Source organism: Microtus oregoni, unplaced genomic scaffold, assembly GCF_018167655.1.
Source record: "Microtus oregoni isolate MIOR12 unplaced genomic scaffold, Mior012 000035F_ref0000213, whole genome shotgun sequence".
Lineage (NCBI taxonomy): Eukaryota > Metazoa > Chordata > Mammalia > Rodentia > Cricetidae > Microtus > Microtus oregoni.
Window position 1 is genome coordinate 24,455,988 of NW_024543094.1, and position 22,849 is coordinate 24,478,836.

At 41.7% G+C, this 22,849-nt stretch overlaps 2 protein-coding genes across 13 annotated transcripts in view; one reads left to right on the forward strand and one right to left on the reverse strand.

Moving 5' to 3' along the window:
* Cacnb2 (calcium voltage-gated channel auxiliary subunit beta 2) overlaps positions 1–17,683 on the forward strand; it is a 350,927-nt gene extending 333,244 nt beyond the window's left edge. For 6 of the 11 annotated variants that reach the window (XM_041630532.1, XM_041630527.1, XM_041630529.1 and 3 more), the window contains 7 exons: positions 579–659; positions 1,055–1,113; positions 8,223–8,332; positions 12,015–12,166; positions 13,526–13,621; positions 14,964–15,152; positions 15,946–17,683. In XM_041630532.1, the coding sequence (XP_041486466.1) occupies positions 579–659; positions 1,055–1,113; positions 8,223–8,332; positions 12,015–12,166; positions 13,526–13,621; positions 14,964–15,152; positions 15,946–16,437 (1,179 nt within the window). In that variant the 3' untranslated portion in view covers positions 16,438–17,683. The remainder of the gene's footprint in view (positions 1–578; positions 660–1,054; positions 1,114–8,222; positions 8,333–12,014; positions 12,167–13,525; positions 13,622–14,963; positions 15,153–15,945) is intronic. The other 5 variants (XM_041630533.1, XM_041630528.1, XM_041630538.1 and 2 more) reach the window with 1 other exon arrangement.
* Positions 17,684–21,472: 3,789 nt separating this feature from the next.
* Positions 21,473–22,849, reverse strand: part of Nsun6 (NOP2/Sun RNA methyltransferase 6) — a 37,194-nt gene continuing 35,817 nt past the window's right edge. For both annotated transcript variants that reach the window (XM_041630781.1, XM_041630780.1), the window contains exon 11: positions 21,473–22,007. In XM_041630781.1, the coding sequence (XP_041486715.1) occupies positions 21,777–22,007 (231 nt within the window). In that variant the 3' untranslated portion in view covers positions 21,473–21,776. The remainder of the gene's footprint in view (positions 22,008–22,849) is intronic.

Genomic DNA, 22,849 nt, shown 5'->3' on the forward strand with positions numbered 1-22,849 from the left:
AAAAAAAAAAAAAAAAAAAAAAAGGTCAAAAATTCCAAAACCCTAGCCCTAAAGCTGTGAACAGTGATGATAATTACTGTTTTGGCACCAGCATGCCTGCCAATTTCTGCTCCCTCATAATTTCAATGAAATTCCAAGCATTTGGTAGTGAGAGGCACAATGTTTGGAAACTAGGATTTATACAGGTAAGACCAACATATCATAGGCAAAGCTGACGGGGATTTATCTGTCATAATTAACCATGATGTCTTCGGAAGTCCAAGTGTTCCTGAAGAGCAATGGCTCACTGGCTAGTTGAGCCTGGTGTACCTAGTATACATTGGGCATGTTTCTGTTTGTTCTACCAAGCAGCTTACATGCAAGGAAATTAGAGACTATGCAGTAATTTAAAACTTAGAAAAAGAAAGCTGCCAGTCTTTCATGGAGTTGATTTACTTGGAAAAGATGCAATGACGAAAATATTTAAATGTCTGAAAAATCAGTGTCTTGTATATTAGAGTTGAGAATAGTACCTTATGTACTAAGAATCTCAGACCCACTGCCTTTGAGAAGTCTAAAGTTGCCTCATCTCTTTGCAGACAGAGCACATTCCACCTTATGACGTGGTACCTTCCATGAGGCCAGTAGTCCTAGTGGGCCCTTCTCTGAAGGGCTATGAGGTGAGTAGGAGTTGAATTTGAGCGAGGCTCACAGCAGCCAAGCAGGTTGTTTTTCAGACTGTGGTGTGTTTTGTTTAGTGTTCTGATTTCCTGAAGGTTGCCATGGATACTCCTGCTAGCTCTAACGCACCACATCCAGGAAACAATATCAAATGGAGAATGTCTACAAGCCCTGGCAAAGGAATCTTTTGTCACTGAAACATCCTAAGATCAGAAATTTTAATCTTGTCATTTCATTAGGGCTTGGAGACAGGAAACGTGGCAACCACACTTCTTCCAAACGTGATGCTAAGGTTTTCAGCTGTTAATGAAGAGAAGTAAACTTGGTTCACATAATCAGTAACAATTATTTATCCTCAGGTTTCCTCACATTTTAATTTATTATCCAATTACAGGTCACAGATATGATGCAAAAAGCACTGTTCGATTTTTTAAAACACAGATTCGAAGGGCGGTAAGTGTTGCACAATGCTGGTTTTGTGTATTTTTGTTTTGAAGATGGTCAAACTCTGTGGGGCAGGTAGTCGATTTCAAGGGTAAACTGTTTTGGTTTTCTGGACAGGAAGTAGGCTTCATTTAGTGCAATCTGATCCCATGTTTGCGTTGCGCATCCTCATCCCAGGATAGTCCAGTCACTGCATGTGTGTCTGTAAGCTGACGGTGGCTCCACCTCTGCTCACCTGCAGTTCACGAAGCCCTAGTTCCTTGCTGCTGCCCAGATATCACAAGCTCACCCTCTTCTATTCACTTTCCCTCCCTTCCAAAAGACTTTACCATCACCTCCTTCCCCATCATCCTTTAACCTTTTCTCACTGCACTTTCCCACGGTGAACTTACATCCTTGCTTCAGGGAGGAAACGGGCAAGCCGGGACTGACACAGGCCTGTAACTCTAGCACCTACCTGACCTGAGTCAGAGGAATATGGCCAGACTAGGTCTCATAGCTAGATTCTTTCTGGAGGTAGGAGGGTTAGAAGCCAACAGAAGGCATGAGTTACCCCTACTACATTTATGTCTGCCTCGATGTTCTGCATTTCCCCTTCCTAGGGTTTTCTTAGCAATGGTTAACTTAACCCACAACCACCTGGGCACTAGACCACATTCCCCATTTCCTTCCCACTTCACAACTCAGACAATGATCTCACCATCCATCCCTCTCATCAGTATTTCCTGTCCTAAGGGAGACGCCATTAGCTATAGTTATCTCTCTTCACACTTAGCCTAACATCCTTCCCACCTATCACCCAGCTGACTAATTTTCCCCTTCTTCATAGAGAACTCACTGGGTTGTTCATGCTGTGGCTGCTTTCCTGCTTTCATATCCACCCCAGTTAGATTTTCCCTGACACCCACTTCCTCACCATGATGAGTGCTCCAGCCAGCTAGGCCCATGTCCACATCAGTGTCTGTTCCTTGCTCTTCCCTCTGGTAGGAACTTTTTCTTCACATCTCTCCTGGTAGCACAGCCTCTCTCCCTTCTCCACTTTCCTGGTGTTCTTTTATGCATATGACTCTTTGTTATCCTCTCCAACAAGAATGTGAGGGAGGGTATTCACTGGATGACGAACTCGGAACTCTCGGTGCCTGCAGAAGCACTCAACATGAAAAAGACAGCTGAGTGCGGAAGTGTTGTTTGCTGTGTTTTCTCTGCTAGAGAAATGCAGACACGTAGAAGCCACTGTCCCTGACTCTTGAAGAGCCATATGGAAATTTTAAGTTGAAACATGTACAGCAAAACAGAATATAAATTCAAGGACATCCCAAAATGTGTGTAGACAATGGACAGGTAGTACAGAGAAAGGAGAAGTCAACAGATTTGAGAATTTTGCTATCCAGCAAGGGTTTAACTCTTCTAAAAGCTCACCAACCCAATCAGAGGAGGACATGGCCAACAGATGATGGAAAGGAATGGAAGGTACCAAGGCATGAGGCAGCATTATGAATAAAGCAACCCAGTTAGAGGACCTACAAAGGAAACTGCCATTAATAGCCATAGGACATACCTCAAAAGTCCTGGCCAAGATATGGGACTCAATCCTTTCCCTCCTCAACTTAAAAATAAAAAGTAAAAAAGAAAGGGACCTTAGCTTTATAGAGGGTAAAGGCCTACAGAGAGGGGGAATGGAACAAGTCTTCTGGAAGTGGGGAAAGTGAATACGAGACACAGTTTGTTGGAGAGTGATATGTCAGTGGATCAGTCGGAGAGTGGCGATGGTTAGTAGGGGTCAGGCCAAGTTTAGCTTATGGACACTGGTACAGGAACTACAGTATCCCTGACACAAACACACTACACTGACATGACAGATATCTACTTAGATCAAAGTGAGCTGAAGGACACTATTTCCTGTAATCACAGAGACAACAGAAATCATGTGTAACTACTGAAAGACTGACAAATCAAATAATCAATGGGTATCACCAATTTACTCACCAATGGACTACTTCTGTTCAACCCTGAGCGTTTATGAATCTGGATCTCAGACCTATTTTCTATGGAATCACATAGCCCAACTTATTTTATCTGGGAAGAAAATAAGTGAAATAATAGAAGGTAGGGTCAACCTATCGTTTCTAGACAAACGTATTTTCCATGTGCATTTTACCTTGCCCATCCTGTACTGCACTTCAACAGTCTGGGCCTGTGGCCGTTCATTAAGGATTCCCAAGGGATATCAGAACCCATACGGTAGCATTTCCAAAGACATAAAACTTTCACCTTTACTCGTGGGAGTATATCCAGGGTAACTGTCTCATTAAATGTCTTTAATGTTGGCAAAGCAGGACAGAAACAGAGACAGAGCCTCTGGGGTGTGTACACAGGGCAGTCTGAAAGAGAACTGAAGTACTCTTTAGAATCCACAGAATGAGTTATATTTTTAAAGTGTTAGGGCCACAAAGGAGGGGTGTGGTGGGAAATGTTGGCAAAAGGTTCTAGGCTATCAAGAATTGTGGTATTAAGCTCTCACAGTCAAGAACATTTGTGGGTGCTCTGGAGAGCAGTCAGAATCACTGTGGGCCACGTAACAGTTTGTGCCACATCAAAGGAGACCTGCCTCAACCCTCTTCTTTCAGTTGCTGGACCCAACTAGTATTTCATGGAAGCAAAGCAATCACTGTTACTTTTAGGATAATAACAGGTACACTAACAAGGAAGTGGAGAAGAAGGGAAGCTATCATCTTGGATAGACTTGGCTTTCTTCCCTGGTGACTTTCAAAATGTCAGTTGTCAGCCCTGAAATGTTTGGACTATGCACTGAATCACTACAGGAATATTAGGCACTGTTGTCAGATTGTTCTGTGAAGGTGTCTTATTGAAAATCAATAATAATGGGAAACATTACATCACTTTATATTCTGGTGTAGGAGATTTACTTATACGTGAGACAATGTCTTCAAAATTAATGGTTTTATAACCAAGCTGCAGAACAGAATTACCCGACGTACACTCGGTGGGAGTAGGGGACAGACCAGGCTTAGTGACACATACCTGGAGTTCCAGTACTCAGGAGGATGCCAACCTATATGACACAGAGTGTACCTTGTTTTATTTTTTCTCTCATACATTACATCCTGACTGCACCCTGACTGCAGTTTCCCCTCCCTCCACTACTCCCAGTCCCTCCCTGCACCTCCTCTCTCCCCCAGATCCACTTTTCCTCCATCTCTGTTAATAACAACAACAACAATAATGATGATGATGATGATGATGATGATGATGCAGGCCTCCCTGGGACTTCTACTAAACATAGCCTAAGAAGTCACAATACATACCAAGACTGGATGAGGCAACCCAGTAGGAAGAGTCCCAAGAACAGGCAAAAATGTCAGAGACACCCCTCACTCCTACTGCTGGGAGTTCCACAGAAACACCAAGTCACACAACCATAAGGTATATGCAGAGGACCTTGATCAGACCCATACAGCGTCACTCTGCGCTTGTCACTTCAGTCTCTATGAGCCCCTGTGAGGTCCGCTTAGTTGATTCTGCAGGGCATGTTTAGCATGGTGTACTTGACCCCACTGGCTCCTGGAATCCTTCCTACCCTTGTTCTGCAGGGTTCCTCTGGCTCCACCTAGTGTTTGACTGTGGGTCTCTGCATCTGCTCCCAGAGTTCACTGGATGGCATGATGCCCCTCTGATGACAATCAGGCCTAGGCACCAGACTATGACTAGAACAGAATATCAGGAAGAATCATTTCATTGACTTTTTTGCCATTCATGTTTGGTTCTATCCTGGGTCTCTTGGCTGTCAGCCTCCGGTTCCTGGCCATCAAGGTAGTGTCAAATATGGGCTCCCTCTTGCGTCATGGGCCTCAAGTTGGACCAGTCATTGGCTGACCACTCCCACAAGTTCTACACCCCAGGCCACCTTGCAGGCAGAACAGATTGTAGGTAAAAGGTTCTGTGGCTGGATTGATGTCCCAGTCCCACTGCTAGAAGCCTTGTCTGATTATAAAAGATGGCCGGTCCGGGCTCTTATTTCCCATTACTAGATTTCCACCACACTAGATTTCTTCACCTCCCCCACCAATTCCAGTAGGATATCTCTCCCAGTACTCTTTCCCTCTGTCCTTAGATCCTGTTTTGACTTAAAAAAAATTGCGGGGATAAGAAATGAGAATCTCTATTATTACATGCTTACATGGTGTATATGCATGGGTTGAGGACCACTACTCTAAACCTAATTATCCCCAGAAATTTTGCCCTTAGATTTTCAACTACTTGGGGGCAGAACCAAAGAAATGCCAGTTATGCCACCTAGAAAGCCTACCACACAGGGAGTCGATGTGGTACTGCTGTACCTCCATGATGGGCCCCATCCCAGGGCAGCTGCCTCCCTTTGGCCATCAGCCTCAAGTGGTACTAATGCTTAGGTACTTGCTCTCCCTTCTGCCTGTAATCCTCTTCCCTCAGTATCTACCTGACTCCTTCCTTCCAGTCTACAATGCCACATTAATGAACCGTTCCAAATTTCTGAACACTAAGATGATACCCTCCATGCTGTTCCATGTCCATCCTCACTCATCTCCCTTAAATTTTAAGTGGCACTTGTCACACTTCTCTGCCACCTTTGCTCCTCCATAAAAGTTTAAATTCTATAAAATAACTTTTTATGAGATGGGGGGTTGTCGGGTCATCTTATTATGTTGCCCAGATAAGCACATCTGGCCCACATGAGGTTATAGCAGGTATTCTGAAATATACATTCTAGAATGATGACTTGAGTAGCGATGGGTTCTCTGTGCTCAGCAGAAAAGGAATCCTATCAATATAACGTACCCTGGAGCAGCCCCAAGGGTGCCACTCCACCTTACCATCTCACCTGAGAGGGCAGCATTTTGTGCTAACCTCCTGATATACTGCACACCACCCTTGGGGATTTCTTCCGATTGCTGTTGGGTTGGTGGTCCTCTATCCTCAATCCCTCGTCATCTCTCAACCTTCACCCTTCCATTTCAGCCAAACACACCCTTCATTCATATCCCTAAAATGATTTTTCTGAAGTGTCTAAAAAAGCCTTTAATCAAGCTATTTAGCTTATGGTGTGATGGTTAGGGTTTTGTTGTTGTTGAGACAGGATCTCACAGTGTAGCTGGGGCTGCCCTAACTGATGGTGCAATGGCTAGGGTCTTGTTGAGACAGGATCTCACTGTGCAGCTGGGGCTGCCCTTGTACTGGACACCCACATGCTTCGTCTTTCCCACTGCTGGGATGGCAAGTGTGCCCCTATGGTGTGTGGCCATGGGCAGGGGATTCTGAAGGCTTTTGCTTTGTTACCTTCTAGCCCCACTGTTGCTCTTGAGAAGTTTAAAGCCCTGATTTCCTTTGGAAGTTTTTTGGTTCCTAGTATAATGGGATTTATGTCGGGTATGGATTTTAATCAGTGCTAGATGGTTTTGGTATAAAAATCCAGACTCTGAATCTGGAATTAATTCTTTAGCTAATAACTATTTGGGGTTTGAACTGCTGGGCAACTCTTTAACTTTCAAACTTTACTTTCCTCCTCTTGTCTCTTTGCTTTTATTCTTTCAGAGACGCCATCTTTTCACTTTTTATTTATACTGTCATTTTTTAAATTTCCAGAAATCTTCTTATTCTGAGCTTTAAAAAATAATGTTTCAGTTCTATGAACATAATTTAGCCTTCAGATGGTTGTTTCTTTTATAGCCTCTTGTGAAAGACATTTACAAAGATGCCTAGTGTTGCTCTTATCTTTAAGAATGGGGCAAACAGGCATGAGCAGGAAGGTCTGCACTCATAGGTGGGGCTTGGCAACTGCATGTTTCCCTGTAGGACATTCTTGACAAGTATTTTATGGAGGAGACGTCTGATGTACACATAGTTTAGTCATTTGGCTGTTTGTCCAGAGAAGCAGCCTCTTTTCTGATACCTAAAAGATATAAAATAACAAACATAAGCTGGGATTCAAAAAGACGAAGATGGGGAAGTTGAGGATTTAACATTCAGAATCATTTTTCCCCTCTTGGCATCTGACGTTCTCAGCTCCCCTTCTCTACCTATAATACCAGGGGTCCTCAGACTGCCTATATCTATAGCAAGTCTCTGGTTTTATACCAAATAGATAAATAATTCTTATGAGGCACTTGATGCTCTGGAAGGTTCTGACTTTGGGACAGACTTTTAAACCAAGCCTTTGGTTGTAGTTTTACTCTCAGCAGCTTCTTCAGAGATACTGCAAGCCTTTATTTTGTCTCACATTTTTTCTCCTATTTGAATATTCCCTGAACTTTCCTGCACTTTCCCACGTGCAGCTGCTTCCAATTTCCAGCTTCTATGTACTACCACTGCATTAGTTCTGCCCCGTCTGGAACCTTGCACTTTATTACTGCTGTCATGATGGACTGCACGTGCTCTGCATGCCATGCAGCCACCATTCTGGGTCTCACTCACTCTCCAACCTCGGCGCCAGATTCTTCATGCACGTCACAGCACTGCAAAGGCGCCAAGACTACAGAATTAGGAACCTCAGTTCAATTTATTTAAAGAGTAATGTTTGGTTCTGTTTATAGTAACACAGGGTTTTAGATAAGGCTGCTTGTAATTTCTTTTTATTTATTTTCTATCAGCAAATGTGAATCTCTTACTCAGACTTGGTGAACAATCAGTAAATGCTAGGCAAAACAGGTGCATAATAAATGATTGCTTGTCCTTTAAGTCTGTTTTGAAACATGTATGTTTCAAAATATACACACACATGAATATAGGTGAATGCTGATACTTAACACATGTGTATTTGATATTGAATGTGTATGAGTGTTTTGTCTTCATGTATATATGTACATCATGTGTGTACCTGGTGCCCATGGAGGTCAGAAGACACTGGATCCACTAGAACTGGAGCTACAGAAGGTTATGAACTACCATGCCAGTATGAGGAGCCAAACCTGGATTCTCTGCAAGAACAACAGATGCTCTTAACTGCTGAACCATCTTCCTAGCCCCTCATGTGTATCGTTATATATCAGTCATCCTTTACGTGCTAGACGTGACTTCTGTTTTACTAGATTAAGAACCTTTGGCTTTTCTCGTTTCTCCAACAGGATATCCATCACAAGAGTCACTGCTGACATCTCCCTCGCCAAACGTTCAGTATTAAACAACCCCAGTAAGCATGCAATAATCGAAAGATCCAACACAAGGTCAAGCTTAGGTAAGTCAGCCAACACCAATGAGTTCAAGCTATTCAAATATGTCTTATCTAATAGTAACAGTGAGCAGATCTGAATAGAGAATATGTCCAGGAACTATATAGAAAAATCAGCATCAACAGCTAGTCTGTCATCCTAATAACTTGAGTGTAAATTATTAAGATAGCATAAGCCAAAACATCCCACCTGCCATCAGCACTGTGGTTTGTTTCAGAAATGTTCACGGAATAGTTACAGCAGTAATGAAATCATTTTCAAAACCATGTTTTACCCGCTGAGGCTGAAAACAGAGGAAACAGGATAACAGAAGTCAGTTCTTATCTGTTGTCTGAGTTGCATCAATACTTTTCTTTGTAAAACCAGCAGGGGGAGGTTGATGTATTTACAGAGAGGTGACTGGAAATTGTTCATTAACATACAATGATAAGATAATATCCAGACCTTCCAGCAGCTACTACAACATGTCCTTGGTGTAGTACTGCTACACTTTTAACTAATATTGTTAGGCTTTTGGTTTTATACATTTCTAAAAGTTGTGGGACATGTTTAGGTTCACTTAATTTTTAACTTAGGCTAAATATGGAAAGCCTTTGGGAGGCAGGGTTTACGTATACAAGTTGCCCAATTACTCTGAACTATAATTATATAAATAGAAAAACATAAATAATAACATTTTATCTTTTAGTAATACTTCATAAAACTCTGTTTTGGGGACTGGAAGGCTAGCTCAATGAATTAAGGGCACTTGCTGTTCTTGCAGAGAACTGGAATTCAGCTTCTAGTATATGCTGGGGAACAGGGATCCAACACCCTCTTCTGGCCTCTATGAGCATGCACAGATATAACACATAGACTAAACTTCCTTTTGTCTCCTAATAAGCCCTCCGAGGTAACTCTAGAGGCATAGGTCTGGAACCATACTAGAGATGTAGGTGTGGCAGCACCTCTCACCCCAGCACCTTCAGACGATGGGGCAGTAAGAGTAACATTCAAGAGCAGCCTGGGCCACCGGTGATATGACGTCTTATAATTATTCTTTCTTTCTTGAGAAGAAAAATGAGATAATTTTTACTCATAGTAATCTCTTATTTTATCTAGTACTTAAGAAAATTGTTAGAAAATTATCATTTCATAGATTTAACCAATTAAAAAAGAAGTCAAGCAATTTATTTACAGAGACCAATTAAATCAACAGCAGGATAGACTGGTTTAGGCTGCCAAAAACCTTTACAACTACTGGTGGTGTAGTTTTTTAAATGCCTCTTCTAGCCATAGATCTTATTGAGCACATATTAGGTACAAAACAACGTGCTAAAGCCTGAAAGACTTGATGCAGCCCCTGTGCCCAGGAGCTCAGACAGCAATAAGGTAAATAAGAGACCCGGGGGTGTGGTGTGAGCGCAGTGTTCCTGAGCTGAACCCGGTGCTGAAGAGCTAAGGCTGCAGCAGGTATAGGCCCTGGGGAAAACTTCCACAGGCAGTGTCCTGAGCTGAGACTTGAAGCTTGCAAGCATGTAGAAAAGGACAAAAGTTAAGAAGGAGATGAGGTGATGTTCTGAGACAGTGGCAATAATTATAAGAGGCTTCTGGGCAACATGTGTCACTTTGGCTGAAGTGTATCCTTTAAAGAAAAGGGAGGTAGAAGGCAATAATAAAGAGGTAAAGTAAAACATGGAGCTTGCTAAAGAGCTTGTTCTTAAGGCATTAAGGAACTGTTGCTAGTAAGTATTCAAGTATTCAAGGTGTCAGGGTAATAGAAGCAAAGAACACAAAATGTAGCTAAAAGATCACAGAGTTGGTCAGTGGCTCATGAGCCCAGGCAGCAGAAAAGAAATTGAGGAGGGCATCAGTAGACACAGGGAAGGCCCCTGGGAGGAAATGGCATTCCAGCTGGGGCACCTGCAGAATGTTTAATGCTGGGGACACTTGCATCAGGAGTTACAAAGCTAAAGAACTATCTGCAGTCAATATAGTTTTACACACAATATTCATCTTTCCACCCACAGATTATTGGTAAACAAATCGTAGACATATTTTACCAAATAAATAAACTACTATCTTAATATGATAGAGTCCATATATTGTAATTCAGCCTCTCAAATCTCTCATTTTTCATTAAAAAAAACTTTTTCTTGAAAAACTGAGCTATTTATTCTGAAGGTTTCTGGCAGTCTGAATTTCTCTGACTGTATTACGTTATCATTTATCAAATTCTGTTTCCTGTATTTCTGATAAATTAGCAAACTTATGAGCCAGATCAGATGGCAGATGTAGTATTTATTGTAGCAAGACTATATGCATTAGGGGTGCTGTATGACCAACCATTATTTTGAAGTTAGTATCTCAAGTGACTAAATTGTGGTTTCTCAAAGCATCCAAGAACTTGATGCAAACAGTTAGTGACTTGCCTACTAGGTGAGTTCAAATCATCTTTGGAAATGCTCTGTCACTAATACAAATTAATCAAAGAAAGTGGAGGCATTCCTAGGCCTCAGGTGGCTGGTCCGAAGAAGTCTTGTGGACTTAACCTTTCACTTTCAGTCAGAACTACAAGCTCCATGCTGTGCTTTACAGTTCAATACTGAATTATTAAAATTTAAAACTTCAGGGTGTTTTGTTCAGCTACATTTTAAGGCTGAGCACCCCATGGCCAGCAGAAGGCACACTAGAGTGTGTGGAGCATCCCCATTATCACAGAGGTTCAAGTGGGGGGTGCCGTAGTGGGATCCTTGCAGTGTGTAAGGATTGCCATTTATGCAATTTTACGCAATGCTTCTAGTGGGAAGCTGCCCTTCAAAACATGAATGTTACTAGACCACTTCTTTAGTTTTTGAGACTTTTAATTTAATTACATTTTCTCTTACCTTTCCTCCCTCCAAACCCTCACACAGCCCTCACCACTCTCTTTTAAATTCATGCTCTCTCTCTCTCTCTTGTTCTCTCTCTCTCTCTCTCTCTCTCTCTCTCTCTCTCTCTCTCTCTCTTTCCCCCTCTCTGTTTTTACAAATTCTTATTGCACGCATATATGTATATATACACATATATATTCTGGGTAATGTCAAAAGCTATACCTGTAAAGTCTCACCACCATGACTGCCCAAATGTGAGCTGAACAAGGAGGAAACAATGAACATGACAAACTGAGTGGAGAAAAGTTTACAAGGTCTCAACCCTACCCAAAGAAATGTAAGCAACTGAGGAAAGCTAGGGACAGGAGAGGCTGTCCTCCCCAGGGCAGAGCACACCAGTTCATTGTCCAGTATCAAATGGTCAACCCTGAAAACATATATCCGGGTAGCACTGTATGGAGTGAAGGGGTTATCATACTTAAGACGATGTTATGTCTCATTGGTGGAAATTATGAAGTATGGCTTGGGCTAAATTTCTAATGGGTACCCTTCCTCTCTCTTTTTACGTTGTACATATTTACATAATGGATGGTCCATGCACATGCGCAAGGAAAGATGGTACATTTGATGCTGGCTGAAAGAATAATTCCTGGAGGATCAAAGGTGTGAGCAAGCAGCCCTTGCCAAAGGACACCTTTCATCATCACATTGACTATAATCATTAAAATAGCAGCTGACTCTCTGGATAAAGAAAGAGTGTACCATTTTACTCCAGCTTACTGTAGTTTTAAAACATGTCCTTTTAAATAAGTTACCTCTGTTTAACCTTTTGCAGCCGAAGTTCAGAGTGAAATTGAAAGGATTTTTGAACTTGCAAGAACACTGCAATTGGTAGTCCTTGATGCAGATACGATTAATCACCCAGCTCAACTCAGTAAGACCTCTTTGGCCCCTATTATAGTGTATGTAAAGATTTCTTCTCCTAAGGTAAGCGGGGTTGCCATTGTTTTTCTATATTCAGACATTACTGCAATGTGATTTATGCTCTGATTTCCAGTAGTCACAGGCTATGCCTTTATTATGAACATAGGGTTTTTGAGAACACCCATACTAATCAAGAAGTTTTAGAGCAGCACAAGCATGGTTAGTGTTATGGCTGAAACCAGTGGTCTTAAGTGTGGGCCCTAGGTCACTGAAAGGATTTCAGAGAGTTTCTAAGTGGAAGCTGCTTCCGTGAAAAAATTAAGATGTTGCTTCCTTTCAACACACTTGGCATCTACATACATGGTGGTAAAGCTGCTAATAGTCCAAGCATGAATACATGTAGTAGCAAACACATGTTTATGTCCTCCCAGTTTCACATAAGAATGTCCTGGTGCAGTAGGGGTAAACTGTTTAACACTGTGTAATGAACTAAAACGTTCAGCTACTGTCCAGAGCAGACTGTCTCAAGGAGGAACACCAATGCCACTGTGCAACTCTCGTTCTAGGACTAATGACAGGATGCTCATTCGGACTCATGTACTTAGGTCTTTCCGTAAGCAAATCAGTCCAACACTCCAAAAGAACCGCTTGTTGCCATCAACACTAATACTAAACAATGAAGTATGTAAATATGCAAGAGATACAGAATCCACGAATGACCTTACATGTCATGCATGGTAAAGGGGCAGTTAACTTCCAGTACAGATCATAGGACTGTTCTTACTCTGGTACACTAAGCTGTTCTCTGTGGCTACTGAGTCTTTATGGCCATGGGACTTTATGGGAATAAACTTGCTAGTCTTCAGTACAGTCACAGAATGCCACCAAGTCTCTGAAGAGGCACAACTGGCACCTCCCCCTTTATTTAACTGTGTTTCTATAGTGGTCTCTTTACAAATATCAGTGAAACTGTACACTAAAGCAAATTAAAGGTTTATTAAGTGGTTTATATTAACATGTGCCAGATTTATTTCTGACTGAATTAACAGTGCTAAGATTTCTGATAAATACAAGAAATATTTCCTACAAACAATGGCCCTCTGGGGTTCACAATATTTTTAAACTTAAATAGGTCATGAGGCATAAAGTTTGAGAATTGTTAGGCTAGAAAAAAAGAGTCCACATCAGCCTCATACTAGTGTTTAAGCTTGCAAGAGACTTATGCAAGACATTAATTTTGTGGTTAATCTCTGTTGTATTTTATTTCTTAATGATAGATGCCTGTCTTCCATGTATTTAATGTATTATATATATTATATATATGTATGTATTGTATATTCTGTATTTATAAAATACTCTGTAGTGTACCCTGTAGCTTACCCAAGTACAGATATTCCTGTTACAAATGCCTACCATTTTCAGGTTTTACAAAGGTTAATAAAATCTCGAGGGAAATCGCAAGCAAAACACCTCAATGTCCAGATGGTAGCCGCTGATAAACTGGCCCAGTGTCCTCCGGTAAGTTATCTATATGGTGCAAAAGCTGAAGAGATCAGACCTACATTTTAAAAAGCTGCAGTTATGTACCTGTGGGAAGATACTCCTCCTCACTTACAATGGTATTTATTCCAAAAGCGTAAAGTATGCCGCAGCCCGTGTGACCATGCATTTTGGGCATCCTTAGGCCAGATCAGATCAGATCAGATCACCCTTCCAAAAATGCCACCTGCATCCTTTACAGGCCTCACTTCCTAATACTGTGGTGTGTAAGATGGACCTATTGGATGGTTCTTATCCACATCTAGTCACAGGGAATAAGTTGTCTCCTCTTAACAAGTGTTTGAGAAATTGACTTGGGACCATGTCAAACTAAATGTTGACTTCTGTATAGGAGAATACAGATGTGAGCTTCCTTACCACGGCATACATGGAGGTCAGAGGACAACTGTAGCTGTTGGTCCCCACTTTCTATCTTACTGGACATTAGTTCTCTTGTTGTGGTCCAATGTGTATGCCTGGCTAGCTGGCTGGCTGATTTCCAAGATTCTCTTGCCTGTAGCCTGTGTTCCTGTAGGAATGCTGGGATGACAGAAGCTCAGTGCTATGCACCTTGTTTGGGCATGGGGTCTGGAGATTCAAATTTGGGCCCTCACAGTTGCACAGCAAGCACTTTTACCCAGTGAGCTAGCTCATCATCCCAAACCAACTTTTAAACACCAGGTTTCCCAGAAATACATTCCTAATTTTATATATTATACTTTGGGACAACAGATCCCATCTAGTGTTCATTAAAGTACAACTATTTCAAAAGTTATAAAAGATGTAATTCTGGATTTGATTGATTTAAAGTATGTTAAATCTCTAGATCAATGATTTTAAATATTCAAAAGCAAAGAACCTCTCCTCCCACCGAACTGTGCAGTTTGGATCATGTCAAAATGTCAGTAGTTTGAGCTACTTCTGCCAAAGTACATGACCTAATCCTGCCTCATCAGCTTCCAGAACTTCCTGCAGTCTGTAAAAAGAACAAGCCCCTTTCTAAATTGTTTGGATTTGCCATGTGTTCCTACCATAGTATCAGTATGCTTTTTCCACCACTGATAATAACTCCCCTGCACTGCCCTTACCAATCATCCTGACAGCTGTCCACTTTCAGGCAATTAGTTAGCCATTCAGTGTTTTAATTAGCGATTTGAAGTGACACATGCATAAGCTAAGACTCAGCTAAGGGAAAATGGAAAAACAGGGCAAGAACAAATACAACGGGCAAGGCCTCTCTCTCCTCTGCTTATAGGTTTGGGGAGGGGAGGGACCTTGGTCCTGGGTTGCATTAATGTGCTATCTGAAATGCTTGCTTTAGCAGGAGTCATTTGATGTGATCTTGGATGAGAACCAGCTTGAGGACGCTTGTGAACATCTCGCCGACTATCTGGAGGCCTACTGGAAGGCCACCCACCCACCCAGCAGTAACCTCCCCAACCCTCTCCTTAGCCGAACATTAGCCACTTCAGCTTTACCCATGAGCCCCACCCTAGCCTCTAATTCACAGGTAAGAGGGCTTCCTTTTATGGTGGTCTTCACTGAGCTATTCCCCTGGCACTCAACCCAGAGAGGTAATTCAGGGCTTGCTCTACTACCCTTTGCTCATCAGACTAAGATGTGTGCCATTTAACCCAGTCTCTCTGAGTTGTGCACCCATGAACAAAGAAGTCAAGTATGAGCTGTGTAAACGGAACACATTGCAAACAGCTTAGCCTCTGGAGCCCACTGACTGCATGGGCACTAAGATGGTAGATCGTGTTTACAACCTCAGCCAGTTCCTTGGCTGTCCCTGCTCCAAAACCATAATAGGGAGCTAGCTCAGATGGCTTAAATATTGACTCAAAGGAGTCGTATTTAGCTCCATATTCCACTTGCTTATAATCTTAGCTTTTTGGTGGGCTGAGGCAGGCAATGAAAGTAAGCAGCCAAATTAAGGACACCCTCCTTTGTGAGGGTTCTAGAATAGTACATGTCCCATTAAATGCCCCATCTTAATGAGTTTTAATCTACTCAAAGCAGATTAGTTAAAGCTATGTGGTATATAGTATTGGTACTAGAATCACAAAAGACTATAAAAGAACACTCTTTCCCCATCATTAAAATGAAATGTAACTATGAGCACAAGTCCAGTTTAAGCAGTGCCACTAGGTGTTTCAAAAAAAGTGCCTAAGGTAGGCTAGGCTTCATTTCAGCATTCTGGGTACTTCAAAGGGATGTACTTACACGGTGCTGTTCTCTATACACTTTAACGTTCCATAGGTTCTGTCCTTAGTTGATGCCCTCATGTGTCCCTTCTCCAGGGTTCTCAAGGTGATCAGAGGACTGATCGCTCTGCTCCCAGGTCTGCTTCCCAAGCTGAAGAAGAACCTTGCCTGGAACCAGTCAAGAAATCCCAGCATCGTTCTTCTTCCTCAGCCACACACCAAAACCACCGCAGTGGGACAGGTCGCGGCCTCTCTAGGCAAGAGACATTTGACTCTGAAACCCAGGAGAGCCGAGACTCTGCCTATGTGGAGCCAAAGGAAGATTATTCACATGAACACGTGGACCACTATGCCCCACACCGCGAACATAACCACAGAGACGAGACCCACAGCAGCAATGGCCACAGACACAGGGAGTCTCGCCACCGCTCTAGGGACACGGGTCGAGAGCAGGACCACAACGAGTGCAACAAGCAACGGAGCCGGCATAAATCTAAGGATCGCTACTGTGACAAGGAAGGGGAAGTGATATCCAAGAGAAGGAACGAGCCCGGCGAGTGGAATAGGGACGTCTACATCCGCCAATGACCGTGTGTGTTCCTGCCCCCAAATTTTGTATAACATCATCCTTAAGCAAAATCTCTGGGGGCTACATTGCAACCATCTGTGACCTGTCCTGTATATTGTATTGCTGTTGCTTCAATAGCAATAGCATGCAACCAAGTATTAATATACATTCTCTTGAAAGTACCACATAAATTGGCCTAGTACAGCTACAGTCCTCCATCTTTATCCCGGACTCTCCAAAAGCAGTTTGGGGCCGCTGCCACTTAACAGAGTGGCTTCAGAAATGCAGTTAATGTATCCAGTGAGCCAGATGCAGCACAGATAACAAGTGGAATTTCTCCAGATTTTTAATACCCAGATACCTGACCCGTCATTCTTTCATGGACCACTGTTTCTTGCTTGTACCTCTGGCTGACTAAATTTGGGGACAGATTCAGTCTTGCCTTACACAAAGGGGATTATAAAGTTAGAATCTATTTTCTATGTACTAGTACTGTGTACTGTATAGACAGTTTGTAAATGTTATTTCTGCAAACACCTTATTATAATTATATATAATATATATATATATCAGTTTGATCACAATATTTTAGGGTATTAATGCCAAGTCAGCAGATTTGCTTTATGAATCACAGGGACTAGAAATGCCCACATTCAGGAAATTTCTAACAACACTGTCTAGACACCTCTCCCCATTCTAGAAGAGAGCCTGTACATATTGTAAATATGTGTGGTTGTTTGACTTGAGGTTTGATTTCTGAATGTTAGCCCATCCATTTAAGTTTTTAATTTTAACCATAAATTATGGTGATTATAACCAAACCCCAGAGGATTTTCTACTCCATGCAGTCCACACTGATTGTGACAAACACGTTTTTAGCAGCTAGTGTCTGTGATAGTCACTGCACTGGAACCCGCCATGTGCACGCGTGTGAGTGCGTGAGCGACTGGAGAAGTGGAAGGCAAACTCGAGGCTGACGGCCGAGTCCCGTCCACCTGGCTTAGGATCTAATTATGTTCCATGTTACTTTAAAACCCATTGAGCAGCCAGGGAATGTGAAGAAGCTTGCTGCCAAAGGTAACTAGGGAAGCACTTATCTGCTGACTCCGTGCTGGAGCTCCTGACAAGAGAAAACACGGGCATCTTGGACTGTGCGTGTTCCACTGGAAATGTACAACCTTGTGTGTCAGCATATTTTGTTTTAGTAAGAAATGTTTACACAGCTTGTGCAATTATTTCGTAGGGAAATAAATTTTTATAACTTATCCCACTTCACCTTCTAACCTTGCCTATTGCTCCTGTTGTTTATCTCCAGTTACCTGCTGGTCTTCTCCCAGAATCAACCCAAACAGTTTCACTGTCTATCAGAACCCAGAAGTGCTCCTTATAACCAAAGTTTCTGCTAAATCGTTAGAACCTATCAGGGCAAAATGGAATGACTTGAAGCAAAAAAAGTTAATACTTTCTTACATGAGACACTTACTCTGAAGGAAAACCCAGAAGACACTTTCTTCATGCTTCAATTTGCCTGCTCTAAGAAGTGTACAATGCTCTCATGCTAAGGCTGTAAAACCTCTGTATCTCTCAGGAGTCAGTGCTGATGGCTAAGTTAGACTGTATTGGTTGCATGGGCCCTAGCATTTGAAGTTTTCCCCAGGAAAGCACCTATTTGTGATTATCCAACCAGATCCATATATTACTAAAACAAATAATTGTTCTAATAAAATATTTTTTGATTAGTTTCCTGGATATTCCAGGTTCTTCCCAAATACTCTTAGGCACTTATGAGTAAAGCAGATTTTTATTTAAAGCAGTTTTATGCTTAATACTTTATCCTATACTCAAGAAAACAAAGGCATTTAAAATATGAATTGCAAACACTATTTTACCAGTGCTTTAGTGGCTTGTCAAATGAAATTTTCCCCTTAGAATCAGCACTATACTACTTACAGAATTAACAGACTATACCCAAATTAACATCTACTCAAGACTGTTCTCATAAAATAAAATGTACGCATTTGTCACAGATGTTTGGCCGTAAGGTAATCCGTTCCTGTGTGCTATTTCATCCCAAGGAATGTCTCTGAGGCACTCAGACTCAGGAAGGATGGCGTTTCTCTCGCATGCTGTCAGTCATCACTCATCCCTTTCAAAGAAGAGTTCTAAAAGTATCCACCTGGTCAATTCTGCACCCAATTTGTAGGTCCTCACTTTACCATGAATTTTTGTGCACATCAAAGCATTCCTCTCTTCTGCTGAAGGAGCTGACATAGCGCACGTCTGTAGAAAACTGCACAGTGGGTCTATGTCAGCAGTGTAGGGCACATCTAGAAAAAAGAAAACAATTCCAAGGAAGCTGGGGGTATTTACTGACTTGGGGAATGTAATGAGCAATCACAATCAAAGGCTCAATCTTAAAGTACTCAGTTGTAGAATTCTGACTTCTTTTTTCTGTAGTCAAGCCAGGAGGTGATGGAAATGGAGTCAACAGTGTTATTCTCCCGTGTCGTTCATTCAGCTTTTCCTATGCTCTTTCTCTACTGCTCTGAACTTACTGATTCCAAAAAAGGTGCTGCTAAGCGTAGGATGTCTTATAGTCACACTGTACTTCGAGGCAGTGCCACATTCTAGCCTGGTCTGCTCTGCATTCCTGTTAAACAAACACTCATTGTCACGACCGTGAACTGTTTAACGAACTTGGTGTCAAGTCGTTCGTGGAAACAAAGAGCTGGCATCTACACTGTTTACCAGCGGTGTTCATTGCCATCTTAGGAATGAATAAGTCAGATCCCACACTTACCATGTGGAATATCTTTATCCAGCCAATGCCAATATCCTGGTGTTCTTTTGGTAATCTTCTCTCCATGTCTAATTTAAGAAAACAATAAAAAATAAAAAAAAAAAAACAAGGTAGGTAGAAAAATTTTACAGTGTAAACCAGAGAGGCATCCTCTTCCTACCTTATTCAAACCTGTAGAATAATTTAGATTCCTACTTAGAAATTTATCTCATGTTTAAGAGGACCCACAGCTTCCCCATCTGCTCAGTGAGGGGCTGCCACTCCTCCTTGATGCTCTGGTCTTATTCCAGCCAATGTCGTACTGCTGGCACTCGGTCTTACTAACTGCTTTACTTCACTTTGCTATAGAAATTAAAATCTAACATAGGATTTTCATTAACATGTACTTACCACTGAATTAAATATTTTTCTGTTTTCATAGAAATAATCTATATTAAAACTATGTTTAAAAGGAATGTTACTATCCTTCCACGTGTCCCTAATTGTTTTCATTTATTGCACCTTTTTCTAACATTTTTGTGTCCTTGAAGAATGTGCAGTTTGTTTTCAAATTTGAGGGAATGTTAATAGGAAAGCTGTTAACAGTATTCTGTGTCCTTGATGTTTTAAACACAAGCAGAGTTGTCTTTTGTTAGCTCTGCATGTATTCTGGGTTTACTAGAACGGTTAAAAGTTGACACCATGCAAATTTGCTGCTAGGCTATTTCTCTCTCAGTCTCACCCCAGCTTAGCACATAAGGATGTACAGAGAGCAGGGGAAAAAAAGCAATGATTATGGCATTGCTTAAAATAGAGTCTTTTAAAACCAGAGGGGTTACACTGAGTCCCAGAAACAGAAGTACCACAAGGAGATGGTGTTTCTCTTCAGTCAAAATAGCACCTACTGGACACAGGCAAAATGAAAGATGGAAAAGGTTTGCTTATATACTTGAATCTTAGGAAATTCAATATAAATTTTCATATTCAATAAACACCTATTGACTATCCACTCTGAAGCAGTGACTATAAAAGAAAAGAACTAGTTTACATACCCTGGTATATTTCCCAAGTGTATGAGTGAGCTCGGGTTAACCACAGTAAAATGGCATCATAACGTGCTGTGAGCCGTGGACACAGGCACTTGGATGTGGAGCTCAGAGCTGTTCAAAGAGATGTTCTACAGGAAGAAGCCACCAAAAGCTTTACTGATCCAAGAGCTGCTGCGATCTTCATGGATATGGTAAGTTGCTGAGAGACCTTCCTACAGGAAACCTACGAGGGAAAGAAAGTAGCAGCAATTGGTTTCAATTGTCCATCTGACACAACAAAGTCCAGTAATTTGGAAGGATGTAAATGAAAGATAACAAACCAGTCTGGTATGTTCCACGTGAGACCTTTCAAGTGTTCTGGGTACTGGACATCTTAACAGTTTATCTACGCAGCAGGTAGAATGAAGCCAGTCTGAAGACATGACGAAGTTTTTGAAAAGCATATACTCAGGCTGCTGGTGTGGTCCAGGCAGACCGGATATACTATCCTGCCACAGTGGCAGGATGCCTGGTCACTTCTGCACACTGCCTTAGCTTCTTGTTTTTTGTCTGAGGTCAGTTAAGATTTAATTAAGAAGAGCTTTTATTTGGTCTTGTCTATCAGACACAGTTGCCTAAAGCTTGTCTTCTATGAAGCTGCTTACATTCTTCAAGAGAAGCCAAAGCCCAGCAGAAAGTGCCAGGCCAGGTCTTAGCTGTCAGCCACTGTTTTCTGCTCCCTACCAAGCATGTTTCTGTTATTTGCATGATTTCTGTTCCAGAAAATGATAAACTACAGCCAAAATATGGATTACTTTTGTGTTTTAGTCTACAAAGTAAAAACCTTTATTTTATCTTTTAGATTATTATCTAGCACAATTCCAAATTTCATTTAGGAGAGCAGAGGCTGATGAACTGGCTTAGCAGGTAAAAGCACTTGCCATACAAACCTGACAACATGAATTCAAGCGGGGGCAACTCACTCCCAAAGTTGTCCTCTGACTTCCACGTGTGTGCCATGGCATGAGCAGAACTTCCACACACAGATCATACACAATAAATAAGGGAATAAATCTTTAAAGTAAAAGAGTCTGACTTAGAATTAGCAAGCCGAAGGGGAGGGGCAGAGCTCAGGTAACAAGCCTACTTACCTCAGTCATGATGCACGCAGTGTGACTACTGCCCATGGTCTGAATGCTTAATGCAATAACTACTGCCAGATTTGGAACACAAAACACATTTTTTCATAACCACATGAAAAGTTCAGAGTTTTATTCTTTTGGTTTTGGACTATTTTTTTCACATTAGAAAAAACAATATGAGTTAAAACTGACATTATTCTCCAGACTCTGTGGGAATTCCTCCTTGCCTTTTGTATCATAAAAGGCAGATTATGTTTTCCCAGCCTCCCCAACATCTGCAGAGCTACTTAAACACACTGCTCCTTCCGTTACCACCTTCCTGTGTCCTAAACAAACACGCCATCACTCCACTGGCCTGAAAACACTTAGGTGTAAGAAAAGCCAACACACAGAGAAAATATTCTGAATTTTCAGTTCCAAGAAACCTTCTCTGTGCTTTTACATTTTAGAAACTTTGCAATAAAGAAGCCTATACAGTCCCTGTTGGCCAGCCAGATCATGTCTTCTCTCTTGGCATCTTGGAGACAATCAGGGTCCACACTCTGCAGTGGCACAACTGATGGATCAAATCGCTGCAGCTGTCTCAGTTGTTCCAGGGACAGGCCAGCTCCCACCATTCCTTCCCCTCCGATCTGGGGCTCCTGTTGGGAAGAAATAAACAAATGTCCTATAATTAGTAAGCTGCCTCTTTATAGCTTAATTTACAAAGGCAAACTGGTTGTGCATCTGACCCCTCCCAGAAGCATACAGAGATGTAAATATTCTTGCTTTTATGGGATGCACATGCCAATCTGAGGGAAGCAGAGAAGCAGTGATCTGTGGCCACCTGATGGAGGAGTTCTTGCTTATTTAGGATCCTCCATGCTTATCAAGTACTATGATTTTATGAAATGCCTGAAGGTTATGATTAGAAGCCTGTAGACTTAAAAATGCAGTCCTAACATATTTCAGCTATAAGACCTAAGCAAGCAGCTTTACCTAACTCCATTTATCCAAGTATACAATAGGTAAAATACCAGTTCTTTTTTTGTTTTGTTTTCATAATTTTATAGCTCTTAAAGACTCAGTTTTCAAACCATGTAGTACATTTCTCTTCTGACTATGAGTAAAGAATGATGAATTTCATTGACTTTTAATTGTTAGTAGAGTTTTTAAACTCAGGTTGATAAAAATGGCCAAGGCTGCTATTGATGGCTGTTACAGCCGTGGTACTGGGCACAGTCCCTCTATGTGCTTGGAACTCCTGCCTTGCCCTACTCTGCTGCAGTAGGCCCAAAGCAGATTCTTTATTAACCAATGGTATTCACAGCATACAGAGGGGAATCCCACATCAATGTCTAGTTTCTTGAGTTCTTTATATATTTTGGAGATCAGTCTTCTGCCTGATGTGGGGTTAGTGAAGATCTTTTCCTATTCTTGTAGGCTGCCATTTTGTCTTAGTGACCGTGTCCTTTGCCTTACAGAAGCTTCTCAGTTTCAGGAG